The sequence below is a fragment of the Xyrauchen texanus genome, chromosome 25 (assembly GCF_025860055.1).
Source record: "Xyrauchen texanus isolate HMW12.3.18 chromosome 25, RBS_HiC_50CHRs, whole genome shotgun sequence".
In the NCBI taxonomy this organism is placed as follows: Eukaryota; Metazoa; Chordata; class Actinopteri; order Cypriniformes; family Catostomidae; genus Xyrauchen; species Xyrauchen texanus.
The window spans coordinates 11,496,088-11,513,214 of record NC_068300.1 but is presented as its reverse complement, the minus strand read 5'-3'; the positions used below and the strand labels follow the sequence as shown (position 1 = coordinate 11,513,214).

General features: G+C 35.9%; 2 protein-coding genes across 2 annotated transcripts; both read left to right on the top strand.

Moving 5' to 3' along the window:
* Positions 1-1,827: 1,827 nt before the first annotated feature.
* On the top strand, positions 1,828-5,740 carry LOC127619370 (homeobox protein Hox-C6a). Its single transcript, XM_052092269.1, has 2 exons — positions 1,828-4,039; positions 4,636-5,740. Exons 1-2 carry the CDS (start codon positions 3,640-3,642, stop codon positions 4,935-4,937), a joined length of 702 nt encoding a protein of 233 aa, XP_051948229.1. The 5' UTR covers positions 1,828-3,639; the 3' UTR covers positions 4,938-5,740.
* Positions 5,741-7,008: 1,268 nt separating this feature from the next.
* On the top strand, positions 7,009-10,742 carry LOC127619369 (homeobox protein Hox-C5a-like). The gene is made up of 2 exons (XM_052092268.1): positions 7,009-7,619; positions 8,517-10,742. Exons 1-2 carry the CDS (start codon positions 7,130-7,132, stop codon positions 8,729-8,731), a joined length of 705 nt encoding a protein of 234 aa, XP_051948228.1. The 5' UTR covers positions 7,009-7,129; the 3' UTR covers positions 8,732-10,742.
* The last annotated feature ends 6,385 nt before the right edge of the window (positions 10,743-17,127 follow it).

Genomic DNA, 17,127 nt, shown 5'->3' with positions numbered 1-17,127 from the left:
ACAAGAACCGCAGGCAATGTGAATTCGCTCCACTTCAAAACAACTTATTCGCGGAGGTCATTACACGGCCACATAATTTCACGGAATTATCTTACCCTAGTTAAAAAGCATAATGCCGTTCGTGTGTTGCTGTAAATATTTAGCTGCATATTAGATCTCTTTACAGCTGTCATGTTACTGTTATTGATTTTGTTTTTGCATAGGTAATCGACATAGATGAGAGGCTAGGAAAGTTGGGCTTTATAGCAAATTATGTCTGCTCAGCAGTGGAATTTGTAATTGTGGAAATCCGTAACAAATAATTAGGCCAAAGATAACATTCCTTAAACTCTTGTGCAGATGATAATATCACAGATAGTAAATTACGCTTAGAACGATTTCGATGCATTTCTGTGTGCCTAGTTCGTCAAGGGTAAAGAGAATACAGGCCAAACGGGATGTCTATTTATTGCCTCTTCAAACGCTAAAACACAACCATGTGATTTGTCTTAAGGGCTGCAATAAAACACTTAAAGCTATTTCTCTCCAGTCACATCAGCATACCAACTGCAGACTAAGTGTGATATGTTCTACTCACTTCTTCATTCACCAGACTGATACCGTAAAATAGTTCACAATTTTAAATATATCCCCAATCAAAGCCGTTGGAGTAATGCAGAAGAATCCGACATGCATAGACACAACGTACACTTAGGTTATGATCTCTCAATTCAGCCAAACTACGCGTCGAAGGATATAAATGGCAATAGAAGCAATTGCTCGCAATAAGAATTGATAATGCATTTCTGATAAGCTTTTAACGTAACTTCCCGAACCTTAATATTTTCGACAATTCAGGTGCCTATCGTGTCTTGCTTATTTTAAAATAATTCGCTTAATTTAAAAGATAATGATAGCTGTGAAAAAAGGTAACGCATGTTTCAAATATTTGAACATGCAACTGTTCAATTTCCACAATCTAAAATTGGCTATGAATGACATAATATAATGCGCATGCTTTCCCCGCCAGGAATATTTGTATTACTATTATATATTATATGTATTTGTAAATTGAATCATGGTAATAGCCATGTTTGTTTCTACGTCCTCATATATAGGCTATTATATATTTATTGAATACTTCAGCTACTGTGATTTATTTTTTTACATCAATACTTTTATAGCAACATTGTTAAAAATCACATATAATATTACTGTTAATATTATTATTAGTATTATTATTAGTATTATTATCCAAACCTTTGTCAATGGATAAACATCGGGAAAATAAAATTATATATTTAGTAATCATAAACTGATTAAAAACACTTACCACGTTAGTGTTTAATAGCTTTATTCTCTCTGGCCAATAGACACAAATATTCTGGATCAGATATTTGTCCAAAATATTACAATCTATCAAAAATATATTAAGTAAATTCTTAATATTGATTAATCCCGGCTTTTAGTAACTTGAAATGGATACAATACTTATTTATATCCTAATCAATCGATAAGCAGATTAGCTTGTTTTATAGCTGTTAAATGCCCTCTCTCACTGGCAGGCTGGAAGTAAATTTTAATATTCTGTCAAACTCTTGTTTTGCGCACCTCTTTCTAAACCACTGTTTTTAGCCTCACTTTCTGGCATGTGGCCTGCATTAAGGTCAAGGAGTATACCAAAACCATTCGTTTAAAACCATACAATTTCCCACTACTGATTCCATCTATAATATTTAATATAAGTATATAAAGGGACCATATAGCTATAATATAGCTGCTATCATTTAATAAAGCTCTAGTTGTAATTGCATTGTTCAACAGTTAGGTAATCGTTCAAATATGGTCCCAAAATATGAATGTAGTGAGAGTACTTTACTTTTGCAAATATGTTTCACAGAAGTGTTTATATATATAATATATATATATATATATTCTACATCGTCTCTCAAAAGTTAGATGTTAAATACATGCTAAAAAATGAGAAGCTTTCTATCCACAAGATAAGAGACACGCTGCACAGCCCCCATACATTCAAAGGGGTAATTGCCTCAGAGCTGGAAGTCCTCAGTTGGTTTTGTGACTTTTATGGCACCAAGGCGCGTTTGACGCATTCTTTAGTATGATGCCCCTTCCCCCCTCCTTTTTCGGGTTCTTTTTCTCCACTGAAATGATCAATACATTACAAATGTGGAAAGGAAAAGCACAGACGTTTCCCCTTTAGCGCCATGAAAGCCCGAGGAAATTAGAGAAAGGAAATACAAACAAACATTAAGTAGATATCTGAATAACAAAAAGACAGTCTAGTCCTTACGCCACAGTGGAATATTCTGACTGATCGCAAAGCTGTGAAGATGACTATTAAAATACTAATAAATATCAGCACATTTAGTTTCGGTTGTCTGCATATACGAAGGATGAAAAATAAATAAAAGGAAGACAAACTAAATTTGCGTAGATAACAACATAACATGCAAACTGCAGCATATATCTGCAATTAGGTCCTTGGTCATGTGTGTGTGTGTGTGTGTGTGTGTGTGTGTGTGTGTGTGTGTGTGTGTGTGTGTGTGTGTGTGTGTGTGTGTGTGTGTGTGTGTGTGCGTGTTTTTGTGATTTACGAGGACAATTTTGTAAGTTACAAATTAGTAATTACAAGGGTATTATGCTATAAATGTGATTTATGAGGACATTTGTAGTGTCCCCATAATTCAAATCGCTTAAAAATCATACTAAACAATGTTTTATTGAAAATGTAGAAATGCAGAAGGTTTTCTGTGAGGGTTAGGTTTAGGGGTTGTGTTAGGTTTAGAGGATAGAATCTATAGTTTATACAGTATAAAAGTCATTATGTCTATGGAAAGTCCTCATAATGATAGGTAGACCAACATGTGTGTGTGTGTGTGTGTGTCTGTGTCTGTGTCTGTGTGTGTGAGGTTAAAATTGTAGTTATAACGCGAACATAAGATAAATTTATGACGCCATGAAGGTTTAACTGTATTAATGATTAGGATATCATGTTATATTCAAGGTATCAATGTGCACAGTTTGGTCTACGTCACAGGCAGTCAGCAAGTGTAAAAATGTATCGTTCAGGTAATTGATAGATATTACATTTTACTCATTGTAAAATACATCAACACTTCTTCAAATACTTCCAGAAACTCAATCACAATATACGTAGACAGGCTTAAGTAACGTGATTCAATGAGACCAGGTTGCTTATTTCAGCACACAAAACAAGCTTACTGATGAATGCACACAAAAAAACGCAGGAATGTGATTCTGTATTTCTCTATGTATGAGTGTGTGTTTATTTAAACATTATCAACTGAAACCACGGGGATAAGAAGCTACAAGCTCGATATTCCTCCGTACACAGCGCATTCAATTGGCTGAAAGTGGTCAGGTGACGCTGTCATATTGTCCTTCCACGAGCCAAGCGTTGGCTATAACACTTGGTTTGCGCGTCTAAACCGGAGACTGGAAATTAATATTATTGAATTCCTTCTGAAGTTCATTTTAAAGAGAGTTAGGAAACCAGACGGGAGACGTGTGTATGTGACAAGAGGAAGCAGATTCCAAAGCACAACAAAATAGAGTGTAAGATTGAGAAAGCAAAAAGATAGGAGGGTGAGTTGATGAGAGGGCGATAGGGAAGGTATGAATTCGTATTTCGCGAACCCGTCGCTCTCCTGCCATTTATCTGGTGGGCAAGAGGTTTTGCCCAACATGCCACTGAACACGACCACGTATGATTCCGTCAGACATTTTTCATCTTATGGCACTACGGTGACCCAAAACCGGATTTATGCGTCCCCTTTCTATTCACCTCAAGATAACGTTGTGTTTGGATCAAGTCGAGGACCGTACGAGTATGGATCTAACGTGTTTCTCCAAGATAAGGATGTGCTTCCCAGTTGCAGGCAAACTAGTATGGGACTCAATGCGCAGAGCCACGTTGCCCAGGATTACAACCTGGAACATGCTCGTGCAGGAACACAAGAACAGAAAGGGAACATTCAGATCTACCCATGGATGCAGCGTATGAACTCGCACAGCGGTAAGTTTTTACTACGACTTGGGACATATCCTGGTGGAATGGGTCTGTTTTACGATACGTCCTATCAACAAAGTAGCTACATTTTATGGCCTCATAAACCACTACTAAATCATTAGACTATAAAAGCCCCCTATTTCAGAGAGGGGAATCCCATTTGGCTAAACTCCTTTAATACTCAGTGCCAAAATTATTTCAAAAACTTGTGCCTTAAGTGTGAGTGAATTACAACAATGCACAATAAAAAAGTGTGTTTAAATGGCATATATTTTGCCCTGATCTGTGTAATCACCACTTAATTGAAAATTGAACAGTAAACCTTTCCAATGTACTTTTTGATAACACGTGGTAACAAATGTTAAAATAAATGTATTTAAAAAAAATGGAAAACAATGTCGCGTTGCTTTGTTGCTTTGTGCGCAATAGGGGTCGAATACTGCAAAATGCATTATTTTGTCAAAATGTTATGTCAGTAACCTTATAAATTTAATATAAAATATATAATTTTCTTCGTGCTTCCACCAGGATTCCGGCCAAGTATGTTGATTAAGATTTTGTGTGTAAATTGTTTTTATTTATCTTATTTTTCCTCACAACAGGAGTTGGGTACGGGTCAGACAGAAGAAGAGGTCGCCAGATTTACTCCAGATACCAAACTTTGGAATTGGAAAAAGAATTTCACTTCAATCGATATTTAACCAGACGCAGACGTATCGAGATCGCCAACGCTCTGTGCCTAACCGAGCGTCAAATCAAAATCTGGTTCCAGAACCGGCGCATGAAATGGAAGAAAGAGACCAATCTAACTTCTACTGTACCTGGGACCGAATCGACGGGTGCTTCTCGGGAGACCGAGAAGGAGACCGAGGAGGAGACAGAGGAAGTTAAAAAAAAAGATTAGGCTATCCTTTTTCTCGTTCTCGAACGTTAACTGCAACGTAACTACCTAAACTCAGAAAATTGCAAATATTAATGCATGGACCGTATACTCTGCTATTCCTTTGACCGCCTCCTCCGACTTCCACTCCATACTATTACCACCATGCCACTAAAATATACACACGTAGAAACAAACGGGGAAATTAAGAGTGTCGCAAATGCACCATTGTGCAATACTTTTTGAATAGAGAATAGTTCTTGTTTGTCTGCGTGGTCAAAAAAAAAAGCTACAGATGATCTATTTGTGTGGTTGACAGCTCTAGTATTATCATGTTGCTAGGGCTAGTAGAAAATCACTCCAAAATGTATTCAATTTTGATAAGTAAGCTACGTTTCCCCTTTCCCCAACTAACTCAGCCTCCAAACAGCTCCCAAAGCATTCCACAAGTGAAGGAAACTTCTTGTATGCACATTCTGTGTTTTTGTCCAGACGTATTTGTACAATGATGCAAGCACTGACGGGATGAACTATACTACCTAGATGCATTCAATTTTCATATTATTGTTTTCTTAATATTGCCTTTGCCTCGCCAGATTTTTGATGTTCAAAATGCCACTGTACTGGCACATTAACTTTTGAAAGAATTTCAAAATTACATTTCATGATACTTGTAGCTGTATGCATTTACAATTGTCTTAAAGTGAGAATCACACCCATATGAATTCAAACATATACCTTGTAAGTTGGTACACAATTATATTGTTTGTGTAAACTGTGTATTATTTAATAAAATTCTTGAAAGAAAACGCTGTATTGTCCTAATGTTGGCTCCACTTTTTAGTGCTGCTGGAATTTTAGGTTAATCGATTAAAAATGTGGCATCACACGCGTGTTTGTTTTGAAAAAGCTTTTGTATAGAACTTTTATTTACTTTTTATTTATTTACATTTTTTTGTGATGATTAAACAACGGCAAGTTGATCAAATCCACGATTTCATCTAAATTGAGTTTATCCGTCAATTGTACGCCATTTTCAATATCACAGACGTCCAATTATTTGGATGGAATATTGAAACACAATAATTGTTAATATACATAATATATAGTCTATTATAACGTCTGCTACGACGTTTCAGTCAAGAAATAAAACAAGACCACTTCATGACAAAGCGGCAATGCTTTGATGGCGGAAGAAAAATACCCTCTATGTTGAATTGAATCCAGTGGTATAACGCTGAATTAAGTTATTATTTACAACTTTGTGATGCCGCTAAACAAATGCCCCGGTTTCAACATGTGGAGAGTCCTCAAATGTTCTTTAGGCCTTTAAATGATCGTAATAGGCATGAATGGTCAAATGACATGAAAGACAGACAGAGAAACAGACAGACAGACTTACCGACCGACCGACCGGCAGACAGACAGACAGACAGACAGACAGACAGACAGACAGACAGACAGACAGACAGACAGACAGACAGATAGATAGATAGATAGATAGATAGATAGATAGATAGATAGATAGATAGATAGATAGATAGATAGATAGATAGATAGATAGATAGATAGATAGATAGATCTCTCACACAAACACATGCACGCGCGCACACACAGAACCCAAGATTTTATTGAGAAAACAAGAGATAAGTCCCATGTTTGCCATAAGTAACTGATGCTAGTCGTATACTCCATATTATTCATATTACCATGTCATTTGATTTGTCATAACATCGGATCGCATTTGATCTTACTCATCATTCACATGTCTGAGTGTGCGTGCATTATGACATGCGAATCCGCCTTGTCCAGTATTAAACACCAGATGACGCTCTTGTCTAACGGTCTCGCCCTTTTAAACCCGGGCCCTTGGATGATTTCCATACCGAGAAGTTATCGGACACGATTCCCTGTCTATCAATAACCTCCTGGGGATCAAGCCAATTTATGACTGGCCAACAGTCGCACGTGATTCTATTTAAACATCCCATATTTGGGCATGATACGTTGCATCAAGAAAAAAAAGAAAATGATTTCCTCCACCTATAAATCCTGCTCTTTTTTAAGACAAGCCTAACGTCCCTAAGAAATACAAATAAAGCCCAATAAACAAATAAAACTCCTAAACAACGTATGTATATACTTTATAAGTTGATTCAGTCTCTGCAGCGTCCTCTTGCTTTTTGTGATACAGGTTAGTTTGTTTTGGAAATATAATGAGCGCATACGTTGGAATGTCTCTTTCTAAGCAAACGCAAGACGCCTCCTCTTGTAGAATGCACACTTTTGGCAACTATGGATCACTCCCTGAGTTCCACCAGTCCAATTACGCGTACGAAGGGCTTGATCTCAGCGGATCCTTCACTTCTCAAATCCCCTCCGATTCTTTGAAACGGGAGGCGATAAACACAACCGACCGTGCAAGGATCAGTGCAGCAATTCAGCGACCACAGTCCTGTTTGGCTCTGGGCTCTCGCTTCGTAAGCACTCGCGGGTACAGCCCCCTCAGTCACGGACTGTTGAGCCAAAAAGCCGAGGGGAATATGGAAGTTATGGAGAAGCCCAGCGGCAACAGCCGTACAGGCGATATCAAAATGGAGACTACTTCGGCGATAAAGCAACAAACTAATTCAACTCAGTCTCAGCGTCAGAACCAGTCGCAGCCGCAGATATATCCGTGGATGACAAAACTACACATAAGCCACGGTAACGTTGTTTAATGTCTGTTTTAGAAGAAAGGAAACTGCACGCATCTCATCCTCGTCATTGCATCCACTTCCTACCCTGTTTTGTCGCTCCATATTTTTCCTCTTGAGTTTTATAGGCCAAACGCAGGAAATAATAAAACTAGTGGCCGTAAATTTTATGACAAAGGCATCTATTGCTCGTAAACCTGTCCTGTTACTGTGAAGAGGTGATTTCCGTTAAATTTATGGAGATATAATTGGTTAAGAAAAGCAAAAACAGGGAAACATGTTAAATTACGTATTATTTCTTGTTGTAAGAATTAAAGGGAGTTTGTATGTCATTCAGGTGAAACGGGATTTCAAGGGAATCTTTGTAGGCGATGTATCAGTTGTTTTGCCCGGAATGACCATAAACAGAGAGACTATTGTATAATCATTTATATTTTAATGAATAATTCGGCTAGTTGCATTAAGAATAAACTGCATAATTGTTTTTAAATTGTAGTGAAACTATTACTAGTAGTGTCCATTTTCATTCTCCAAGTATAGTTCTGAGTCTAAGTTCTCAGTCTTATTTCCATAGCTCTTAAAATATTTGGGTCAGGACATGTATAGAGGGCCTTCACACATTTATGATTATGTTTCATAACTTTGGTGTAATTTTTTTGTTTGTTTGTTTGTTTTTTGTACGGCACTTGTGATTTCACAGAAAATAAATAAATATTTGCGCCATACCATCCGCCCACTGTTTTCATTTTAGATTTCACATTGTAGTGTCCATATTTAATTTTATGGATTATGTTTGGTATCAACTTCATCAATGAATATGAAGATTATGACATTAATATGCATGATAACAACCGTAGATAAAAGTATTCCATATAGGTAATCTCATATCTTTCTGATGCTACTTCAGAATCTGACGGTAAAAGGTCACGAACCAGTTACACCCGCTACCAGACTCTGGAGTTGGAGAAAGAGTTCCATTTCAACCGATACCTCACACGTCGCAGACGTATCGAGATTGCCAATAACCTCTGCTTGAATGAGCGCCAAATAAAAATTTGGTTCCAGAACCGTCGCATGAAGTGGAAGAAGGACTCAAAGTCGAAAGTGAAAGGAGGACCATAAATAATGTGTTGTACGGCTTGAACAGTCTAAAAATAAAGACAAGGTTCATTTTTACTGATATAAACTAATTCAAATAGAGTTTTCTTTTCCACAACAGTTGGTAATGTCTTTCATTTGTCTCCAATACAATGTTGTTATGTGAATATGTCCACATTTGCAATATTTATTGATAGTGTCTCCTCCAACGGGTTGGCCCCCTCACTATATTGCGGGAGGTGCTTATTTGAATTATGTATGATCTGAAACTTTATTTGAATGTGCTTTGCTAAAATTGGTTGTAACTTTAGTCTTTCCTTAATATACCAAGCCAGGCCTGCATCCAATTAAAATGACTTAAATGTAAATGCAAATAATGTGGTCTGTACGCTTGAACATTCATCAATATGCCAACTGTATTTTGCAGTTTAATGGGACTTTTCTTTGTATCCATTGTACTGTCTCTCGTAAATAGATGAACTATAATATCCACACAATGCTAATAGGGCAACAACTATAATGTCATATTAATGGTTGTGTATCATATTATCTGTTAGCCAGGAGCCTATCAATGGTTATTTGCTATTGGGGATTATGTCTGTTCAAATACTGTACAATCAGAACATTTATTCTTTTGTTGTAACTTGTTCCTTTGGGCTAATTTTAAGGCAGGTAGTATCATGACTTTTGTTAGATTCTACTTGTCAGTGGTATATATGCCACGCTGTAACCCCATTGAGTGCTTATTGACACATCTTAATCCAAACATGCTACAGGACATACTGTACGTTCTAATTGTAATTTAGCTACAAATCCTATTTTTGTGTTATTCCAATCGTTGTATGTGTTTGCATGTGTGTGTGTGTGTGTGTGTGTGTGTGTGTGTGTGTGTGTGTGTGTGTGTGTGTGTGTGTGTGTGTGTGTGTGTGTGTGTTTATTTGTTCTATTTTTCTTCTTCTGGAGTTTCTCTGGTACACCACATGAATATATTTCCAGTTCCTAATCAATTATTAACTTTTAAATGGCTAAACATGCCAATACAGTGGCAAAATATTACCCATTTTCATTAGCTCTGTCTTTAAAGCCATCTACGTCAAAGAAAACAATATAGTTATAATGTAAATAAACTTGTAGAAACTTCAGAAGATCAGATTTTGAACATTGTTTTGTTTGTTTAAAACATTAGGAACAAAAGTGAAAATTGGTCTGTCATTTAAAAAAGCTTACATTTTTAGTTTTTCGTGCAGATTTAAGGAGAAAAAAGTGTTCTGTGCAGTACAAATATTAATATGATTTTTTTAAATAATTATTCGTGTATCCATCGAGGACCAGACTTCATGTGTATACTTCCAGTGATGAGGAATGGTTGATCTTTAACATTCTTGCCACTTATTTACAGTAGCCCTAGACGGAGGCACATAAAACTTTACGACCCCAATAAACTTTTACAGCGCTTCCTCTCACCCATCAGAAACTGACAACTGTTTCCTCTTTTCACAAACCGGCGGAAGTTTACACAAACATTTCAAAGTGACGTTTTGGTATAAAACCCTTAACAAAAGACTGGTTTGCAAATGTAATCAAGTATTCCACGCATTACATCGAATTAATTGTTAGTTTTTCTTTTATGAATGGTTACCCCAGTTTCCCAAAAGGAATCAATAAAATATCTGTCTGTCTGTCTGTCTGTCTGTCTCTGTTTATCTATCTATCTTTCAGGATATCTCTGTAAGACAGCCTAAAACTTTATTGTTTTGTGTGTTAAGCAGAGTGAATTCCTACTGCTATTACATTATTGTTGAAATACGTAATTTAGATGAAGCTATGATGCAGCCTGTAAGCTATTTTGTGGGCAGAACTATCACGTAATCCAAGTCCATTGCAATAAAGGTGAAACAGAGGACACAGCAAGACCGTTGTCTTGCTAGTAGAAAATTTGCATTTTGTACACCTTGTTCTACACGCGTGATATCTTTCGCTATACTATTGTTTTTTTATTATTATTATTATTATTATTCATAATTCTTACCTCTCACCCATTTCATTGATTTTATAATGGCACCGGCCATTTTAATAACCATGTTTCTGAGGTTTGTGCATATTACAATTAAAACAAACTAAAGTAAAAATCAAAACAGTCAGCTATCCCATTTATAGGCTACTACTACTCCAAATGTGCTTTCATTTTAGAATTGTCTCACTCACCCATATTGGAGATTCACTGTAAATTCCCGTGCTTCTTTGAATTTCTACACTCGCTGTCTTGACCGTTAGAGGCACTTTGCGAGTTACTGTGACTATGTTGCTTTTTACACAAACCCCTCTTTTTTTAGCTCGCTAGCCACGAATTTAGAAGTTTTCAGCGTTATTTATGCCAATTGCCCAAAGCTGGACCAGTGAGTGGTGCAGGGAGAGCACGTGGGGTCATTAAAGTGGGTTTTATGGCCTGCAAGACCTGACAAACCCTCAATATATTTACATCATATATAATGTCAACTGTCCGTAATCGCAGCTGTTGGCTAGTCTTATCTCTGAGACAACGGCTTAGAGCCGAGTGGGTTTCTCGCGCCAGGGTCTGTAGACTGCTAAAGTTCGACTCTCTAAAATGGATCCCAGGTGGTTGCAGTAAGTTAATAATCTTGTTGTACCCTATTTAATTAAATATTTACTTTCCTCCGTAACACCCTGGGGAATTAATACATGTTGTAATTTAATAGTTCCTTGAAAAATAGTTTCAAGTGGTGCGCAATGTGTCCTCTTCTGTTCAGTTTTAACTTTGCCTTTTGTTCACTGGATAAATTTAGGCACTTGAGTCTACGTTTAAATATTTGCATATCGCTGATATTAGTGTCAACATGACATTAATATGTTTTGTTGACATTGTCTTCAAATCTAATTCTGTATATCATGATTCTGTAAAATGTATCTTGATTGAAGTAAGATAAAGTTGTGCAAGCCTATAGGGGGGAAAGCGTGAAGTGCTTTGCCTTGGATAGCAATTTTGTATGCACTGAAAATGTTGTGTGCTGGTATCACAGAATGTGCGCGTATTAAAACCCCCCACACTTTGTTGTATGTGGATGTGGATGTTTTGGTGAAAGTGAAAATGAAGGACTGCGAGAGGCTAAGCGATGTTGTATTGGTTTGCAAATGAGAGCATAGATCTTTTGGTTAGACATAATGTGGGGTCATGTGCAGGGCAGAGATGATGTGGTGTTGTGTGGTGGGGTCGTGTACAGTTCAGTATGGATTGTGAGGCAGTCACATGATTAACTTAACACAAAATTCATATCTAACTATATTAATTAATGAATATACTATATCTCGTGTATGGTTGAGGAAATGGCTCTGAATGGTTCAAAGTCAGCGGATTAGAAAGTATATTTAATACGGAGCATATGACAATTTTGATCACTGTTATTTGCGGTTTTCAACACTGGATATGCAGTGGTCTTTATTTGACAGATGAGGCTCCACTTAACCATTATAATCATGGTATGAAAAGTTTAAGCCATATTTTACTTTATGATGTTGTGCTTGGAAACAGAATAAGTCTGACAGCTATGTTCATTCGGAATGTTCTCTATGATCTGAGTATAAGGCAGAGCTTGGTTGACCTGGAAATCCACAGCCATGCTGCTGTTACGATTTTGTGGAGACCTGTGAAATATAATGAGAACCAATGCATAAAGTAATTCAGGCCCTTTTGCTGTGCAAACAATTTGCAGGTGAACAAAAATAAGTAACAGTAGTTCCATTCTTTTCATATGCCAAAACTCTCCATTGTATGCCTCTACAGCACACTTGCAATGAAGGAAAAATAAGGTAAAAGTTTATTGTCCCCCAAATGTTTTGACATGCAATCATTTTTGCAGTTTATTTTTTACCAAACATGTAGTAATAATAGGGGATGGTGTGTACATTTTGGAAGAGCTTCACAACAGGGGATCTCCCGTTTTGTCAAGATTATATTTAATGAAAGATATTTTAGGTAAGTTTGCAGATTAAAAAAATAAATAAAAATACTCTAAATTTGTGGAAGGTCTCAAATATATTAGTTTAGTGAATAATTGAAAAGGCTTTTGTTTCCATTGGTAAGGTCCCTCAAAAGAATTGAAATCTCATAAGATTTATAATGGGGAAATTTGGATTGCAATTAATATTCCTTCATTTTCCTTCCAATGAATCACGACTTCCATCAGTTTTGTTCAGTTTATACCGTGTTTGTTAAAACAAACCTCTAAATGCCATTGCTTCTCAAGTACTTATAAATTATACATATTTTTTCTCATATAACTTCCAGTCTGAACATGACATTACTCTGAGATGTGAATGTAAGAGCCAGATTTGAAGACATTTCACAAAACTACTTTGCACAGCTTCCCTAAAAGTTGCTGATTATAAATGTGTTATGTTCAGTGTTAGAAAACAATAGAGTCTAGACTAAAAGCTTATTTACCTCAGCAGTTTTGTCTTGTAAGGCTGCTTTTGGTTGTAAATACCACTGAGCTGTAAATTCCATGACTTTCCAAAGGCTTTTGAGGAAATACCTTTCATTTTTTGTAGACAGAACTGGCACTAAGAAAAGAGTAAAAGAGTAGTTAAAATGCAGTTTAGCTTATGTGATATTATAACATAAGCACTGGCTAAATTATTACTTTCATTACTTCATATTCTTTCATTCAATCCATTTTAGGCAATCAAATATTATTATGGTTATGTATGACATGGCTCTTATGTTCAAGAACATTTTACACAGTACTTTAGAACCATTTAACAACATTAATTCTATGGTTGTAAAATTACATAGTTAATTTAGCGTATTTATGTTAAATTATATTCTAATTTTTTTTTTCATATCAAAATTCCATCAAGTAATCTTCCACAAAATAAAAAGAAAAGTTTTATTTACTTAATTTAGCTAAAAATTAAACAAATAAATTTGATGAAATGTTGGTATGAAAATGAAATGTGTATATCTTAAAAATAGGCTAAAATATGTTTTGAGTGCACACACAAACACAGCACTTTAATCAACACGATACATTTAGAGCATTTTATTGTGGTTTAAAATGTGGGAATTCAGAGCTTAACTGGATCATGTAGCGTTCACTGTGGTGTAACAAAGAACACGTTCATCCATTGAAACATTTGTAGCAAATGTTCAGTTTTAGTAAAAGAAACCCCTTTTTTCTTTTTTCTTTTTTCTTTAAAACATACATTTGTATATCAGAAAAATATAAAGCATTCAATGAATTCTTTAATTTGATGTTGCAATTTATAATTGCAAATTGTAAATTTGACTTTGTTTTCAGTGAATCCTCTCTCCCTTCTGTGCACCCATTTATTTTATTCTATGATTAAAACTCTATTAATACTGTGTCAAAAACATTAACTGCCAATAGGGGGCAATAGTTTTATATTCCTCTGATTTCCTCTCTCGCAGTGCAGACTACACTGTGTTCACCATTTACTTTTGCCATTTACTAGATTACAACTGGACAACGAGCAGTGTGCCAGTATTTGTCCTTGAGAGCTGTTCACATAAATACATTTGAAAGAATGGATAATGACACTGAATTTTAAAGGCATTAATGTTGTTGCATGCTGAGGTAAACCAGGGCAATGCTTTAAATGCTTAAATAGCCTCTAGTAACAATCCACATTCTGTTTGTAGACAATCTCTGTTTGGAAAAGCAATTTGAAAATTCCAAGGTGGTACCTTTGTCCTCTTGTGGACTAACTTTTCTTCATTCAGTGAACTGTATAAATTAGTTGAATGCATAAGAAAAAACAGAGTTGGGAAATACAAATTGGTAGGTTGGCTGGTGGTTATCTTAATAAACCACTGTCGTGATTCTGATTCATCAAGGTAACTTTTGGTCATGGGACAATATGGGCTGTATTTACTACATTTACGAATTAGAGCTTTTGTTAAAACATACCATAGTGCTTTTGTCTGTACCAGAGTGTTTAGATGGGCCTTATTGTGTGAGAGCTTTTCAGTGCTGAAAATGAAAAATTGTAGTATTGAGGCAGATTTGCTCTCTTCGAGGATTGAAGTTGGTTGGATTCACTGTCTTTATTTACAAAGTTAAGTTTTCCCTCTGTGTAAAAACATTTAACTGACCAAAATTACTTTTAAAATATTCTTTCCACCCTCTTTTGCAGTGTAAATTCAGGTAAATCAGGCCACTTTTGCAATTTATTTAGACAAAGAGTGGGCAACTTTATCCACATTGTTTTTTTGCATGTAAACCTTAGCAAGTAGGATCTCATTTTAGGTCCTCTTTTATTGCAAAAAGAACTACATTCATTAAGGAAATTGTTCTGAAAATAACCTGTGCTAAATACATAGCCTTGTCCTAGTTTCACCCTCAAAGAGAGACAAAGGAAAGCTGTACTAAAACCCTTAACAATCCAGAATTGAATTGTAGCTGTTACATTGCTAACTTTGAGTTGTATTTTTGTTACTTACACATTCCATACATTTTAAATGAAGTTTCACAGCCTTCATATGGTTATATACATTCTACATATTCATTCAGCCTGTTAATTTATACCAGCGTTGTGAGAGAATGCAGGATTCCATCACAACAATTCCACAATTGTAATATCATGCATGCCTTGATACACTCCGATAGGATATCATTTTATCCTACAAAACCTGTCTACACTAAGTGACTATTTATTTTTATTCTAAATTGATTTATTTCTTTTTAGCGGACGAGGAAATGATGAACATAGGGAAAGAAGTACCGCATCGTTAGACTGGTAAGTCGTTGTTTCTTCAGCACAGAAGTACAATATTCTTGTCCCATCTTGTTTCGCTGCGTAGTAAACAGAGAGGGCAGTGTTCCCTGAGAATAGAGGGGGACAACTAAGGCACATTTGCCATCTGTTAGTGGCAAGGAGGTGAAGTTTGAGCAATTTGTTGTGCTAGTGAGCTATTAAGCTCTCTTGATCATTTTTTCCCGATTTTTTTTTATGCAAGCAAGTCAAAAAATTGCATTGAGGAAACTTTCTATAACTCAACACTATTTGCATAAATAATGAAAACAACCTGTTTTATTTCAGTAAATAAAACTACAGTAACTATGATAACTGAATTAAAATTTAAATACAATTATATATAATACAAATAAAACTTTAATGAACGTGTTAGCCTCACTAGTCTGTCTGTTTTAGGCAAGTTAAGAGTTTCTGACTAATACTATAAATAAGATAAAAGCTAAATTTAACTGATTTTGCTTTTTACTGGACACATAAGAACTGCACAATTCATAAAAATGTTTATTGGTATTTATTGAAATTCTTATATGTAGAAAAGTATATAAGGCTCAATTTTCCAATCCCCTTGTCATTTTTATTTTGTATAAATGTGTTGGTGACTAACTAAATAGTAGACTTCACTAGAGTAAGACTTTTAGAAAATTGCACGCGAATTACTGCAAATGGGATAAATAAAATGGCATACAGGCATAAAATGGCATTCCTTCAAGTGTACCAACCAAAATAGCAATGCACTCTATTTATCTCACTCTATCTATCTATCTATCTATCTATCTATCTATCTATCTATCTATCTATCTATCTATCTATCTATCTATCTATCTATCTATCTATCTGTCTGTCTGTCTGTCTGTCTGTCTGTCTGTCTGTCTGTCTGTCTGTCTGTCTGTCTGCCTGCCTAGGGAGAATTCACCAATACAGAAATGAATCAAGCAAATTCGCCGGCGGGTAAAGATTTTTCTAAGTCTCTACATTATAACTAGTTATTGAGCTAGGTGCAAGATCAGAGGCCATTTGTGTGTAGAGGGAATTCATCGCTTTTTGCTCATCAATAACTCCTTGGCAGTGAACTATTGGGACGAGTCGAACGCGAGGGGTGAAATGCGGGTCAGGCTGTCTAAATAATATTAAAATGCGTCCGCAAAGCAGGGTTGAGTGGGTGGATGGGGGCGTTTTCAGGCTGGTGGGGGTGGATCTCTATCACATCTGTAGGGTCTAGAAGTAAAATAAAATATAGGTGCACGGCAAGTAGGCTGTTTCTTAGCATTTAATTTTCAAAGAGTTGTGCCATGTCTATTTGTTTTGTTGATGACATTTTTGTCATGTTTATGGAAAAATTTAAATGACGTATTTATTATTTCTGGTGGGTTATAATTCGGAATTAAAAACGTAGGCTCTGTTGCATATACACAATTTCTTTTATTTTTAAAATCCATAAGTTTTTAAAGTGGTGCGTCCTCTTATTGTTATCTTATCTGTGCCTGTTTATATTACATTTAGAGAGAAATACTGGGCACTGTGTTGCGGGTTACCGGGCGGTCATATGGTAATAACGTGCACAATAAACCCCCCGGAACAAAAGAAACTTATTTTTCATCTGTGCTGTCACGTGTCCGCTTTGTGCACAA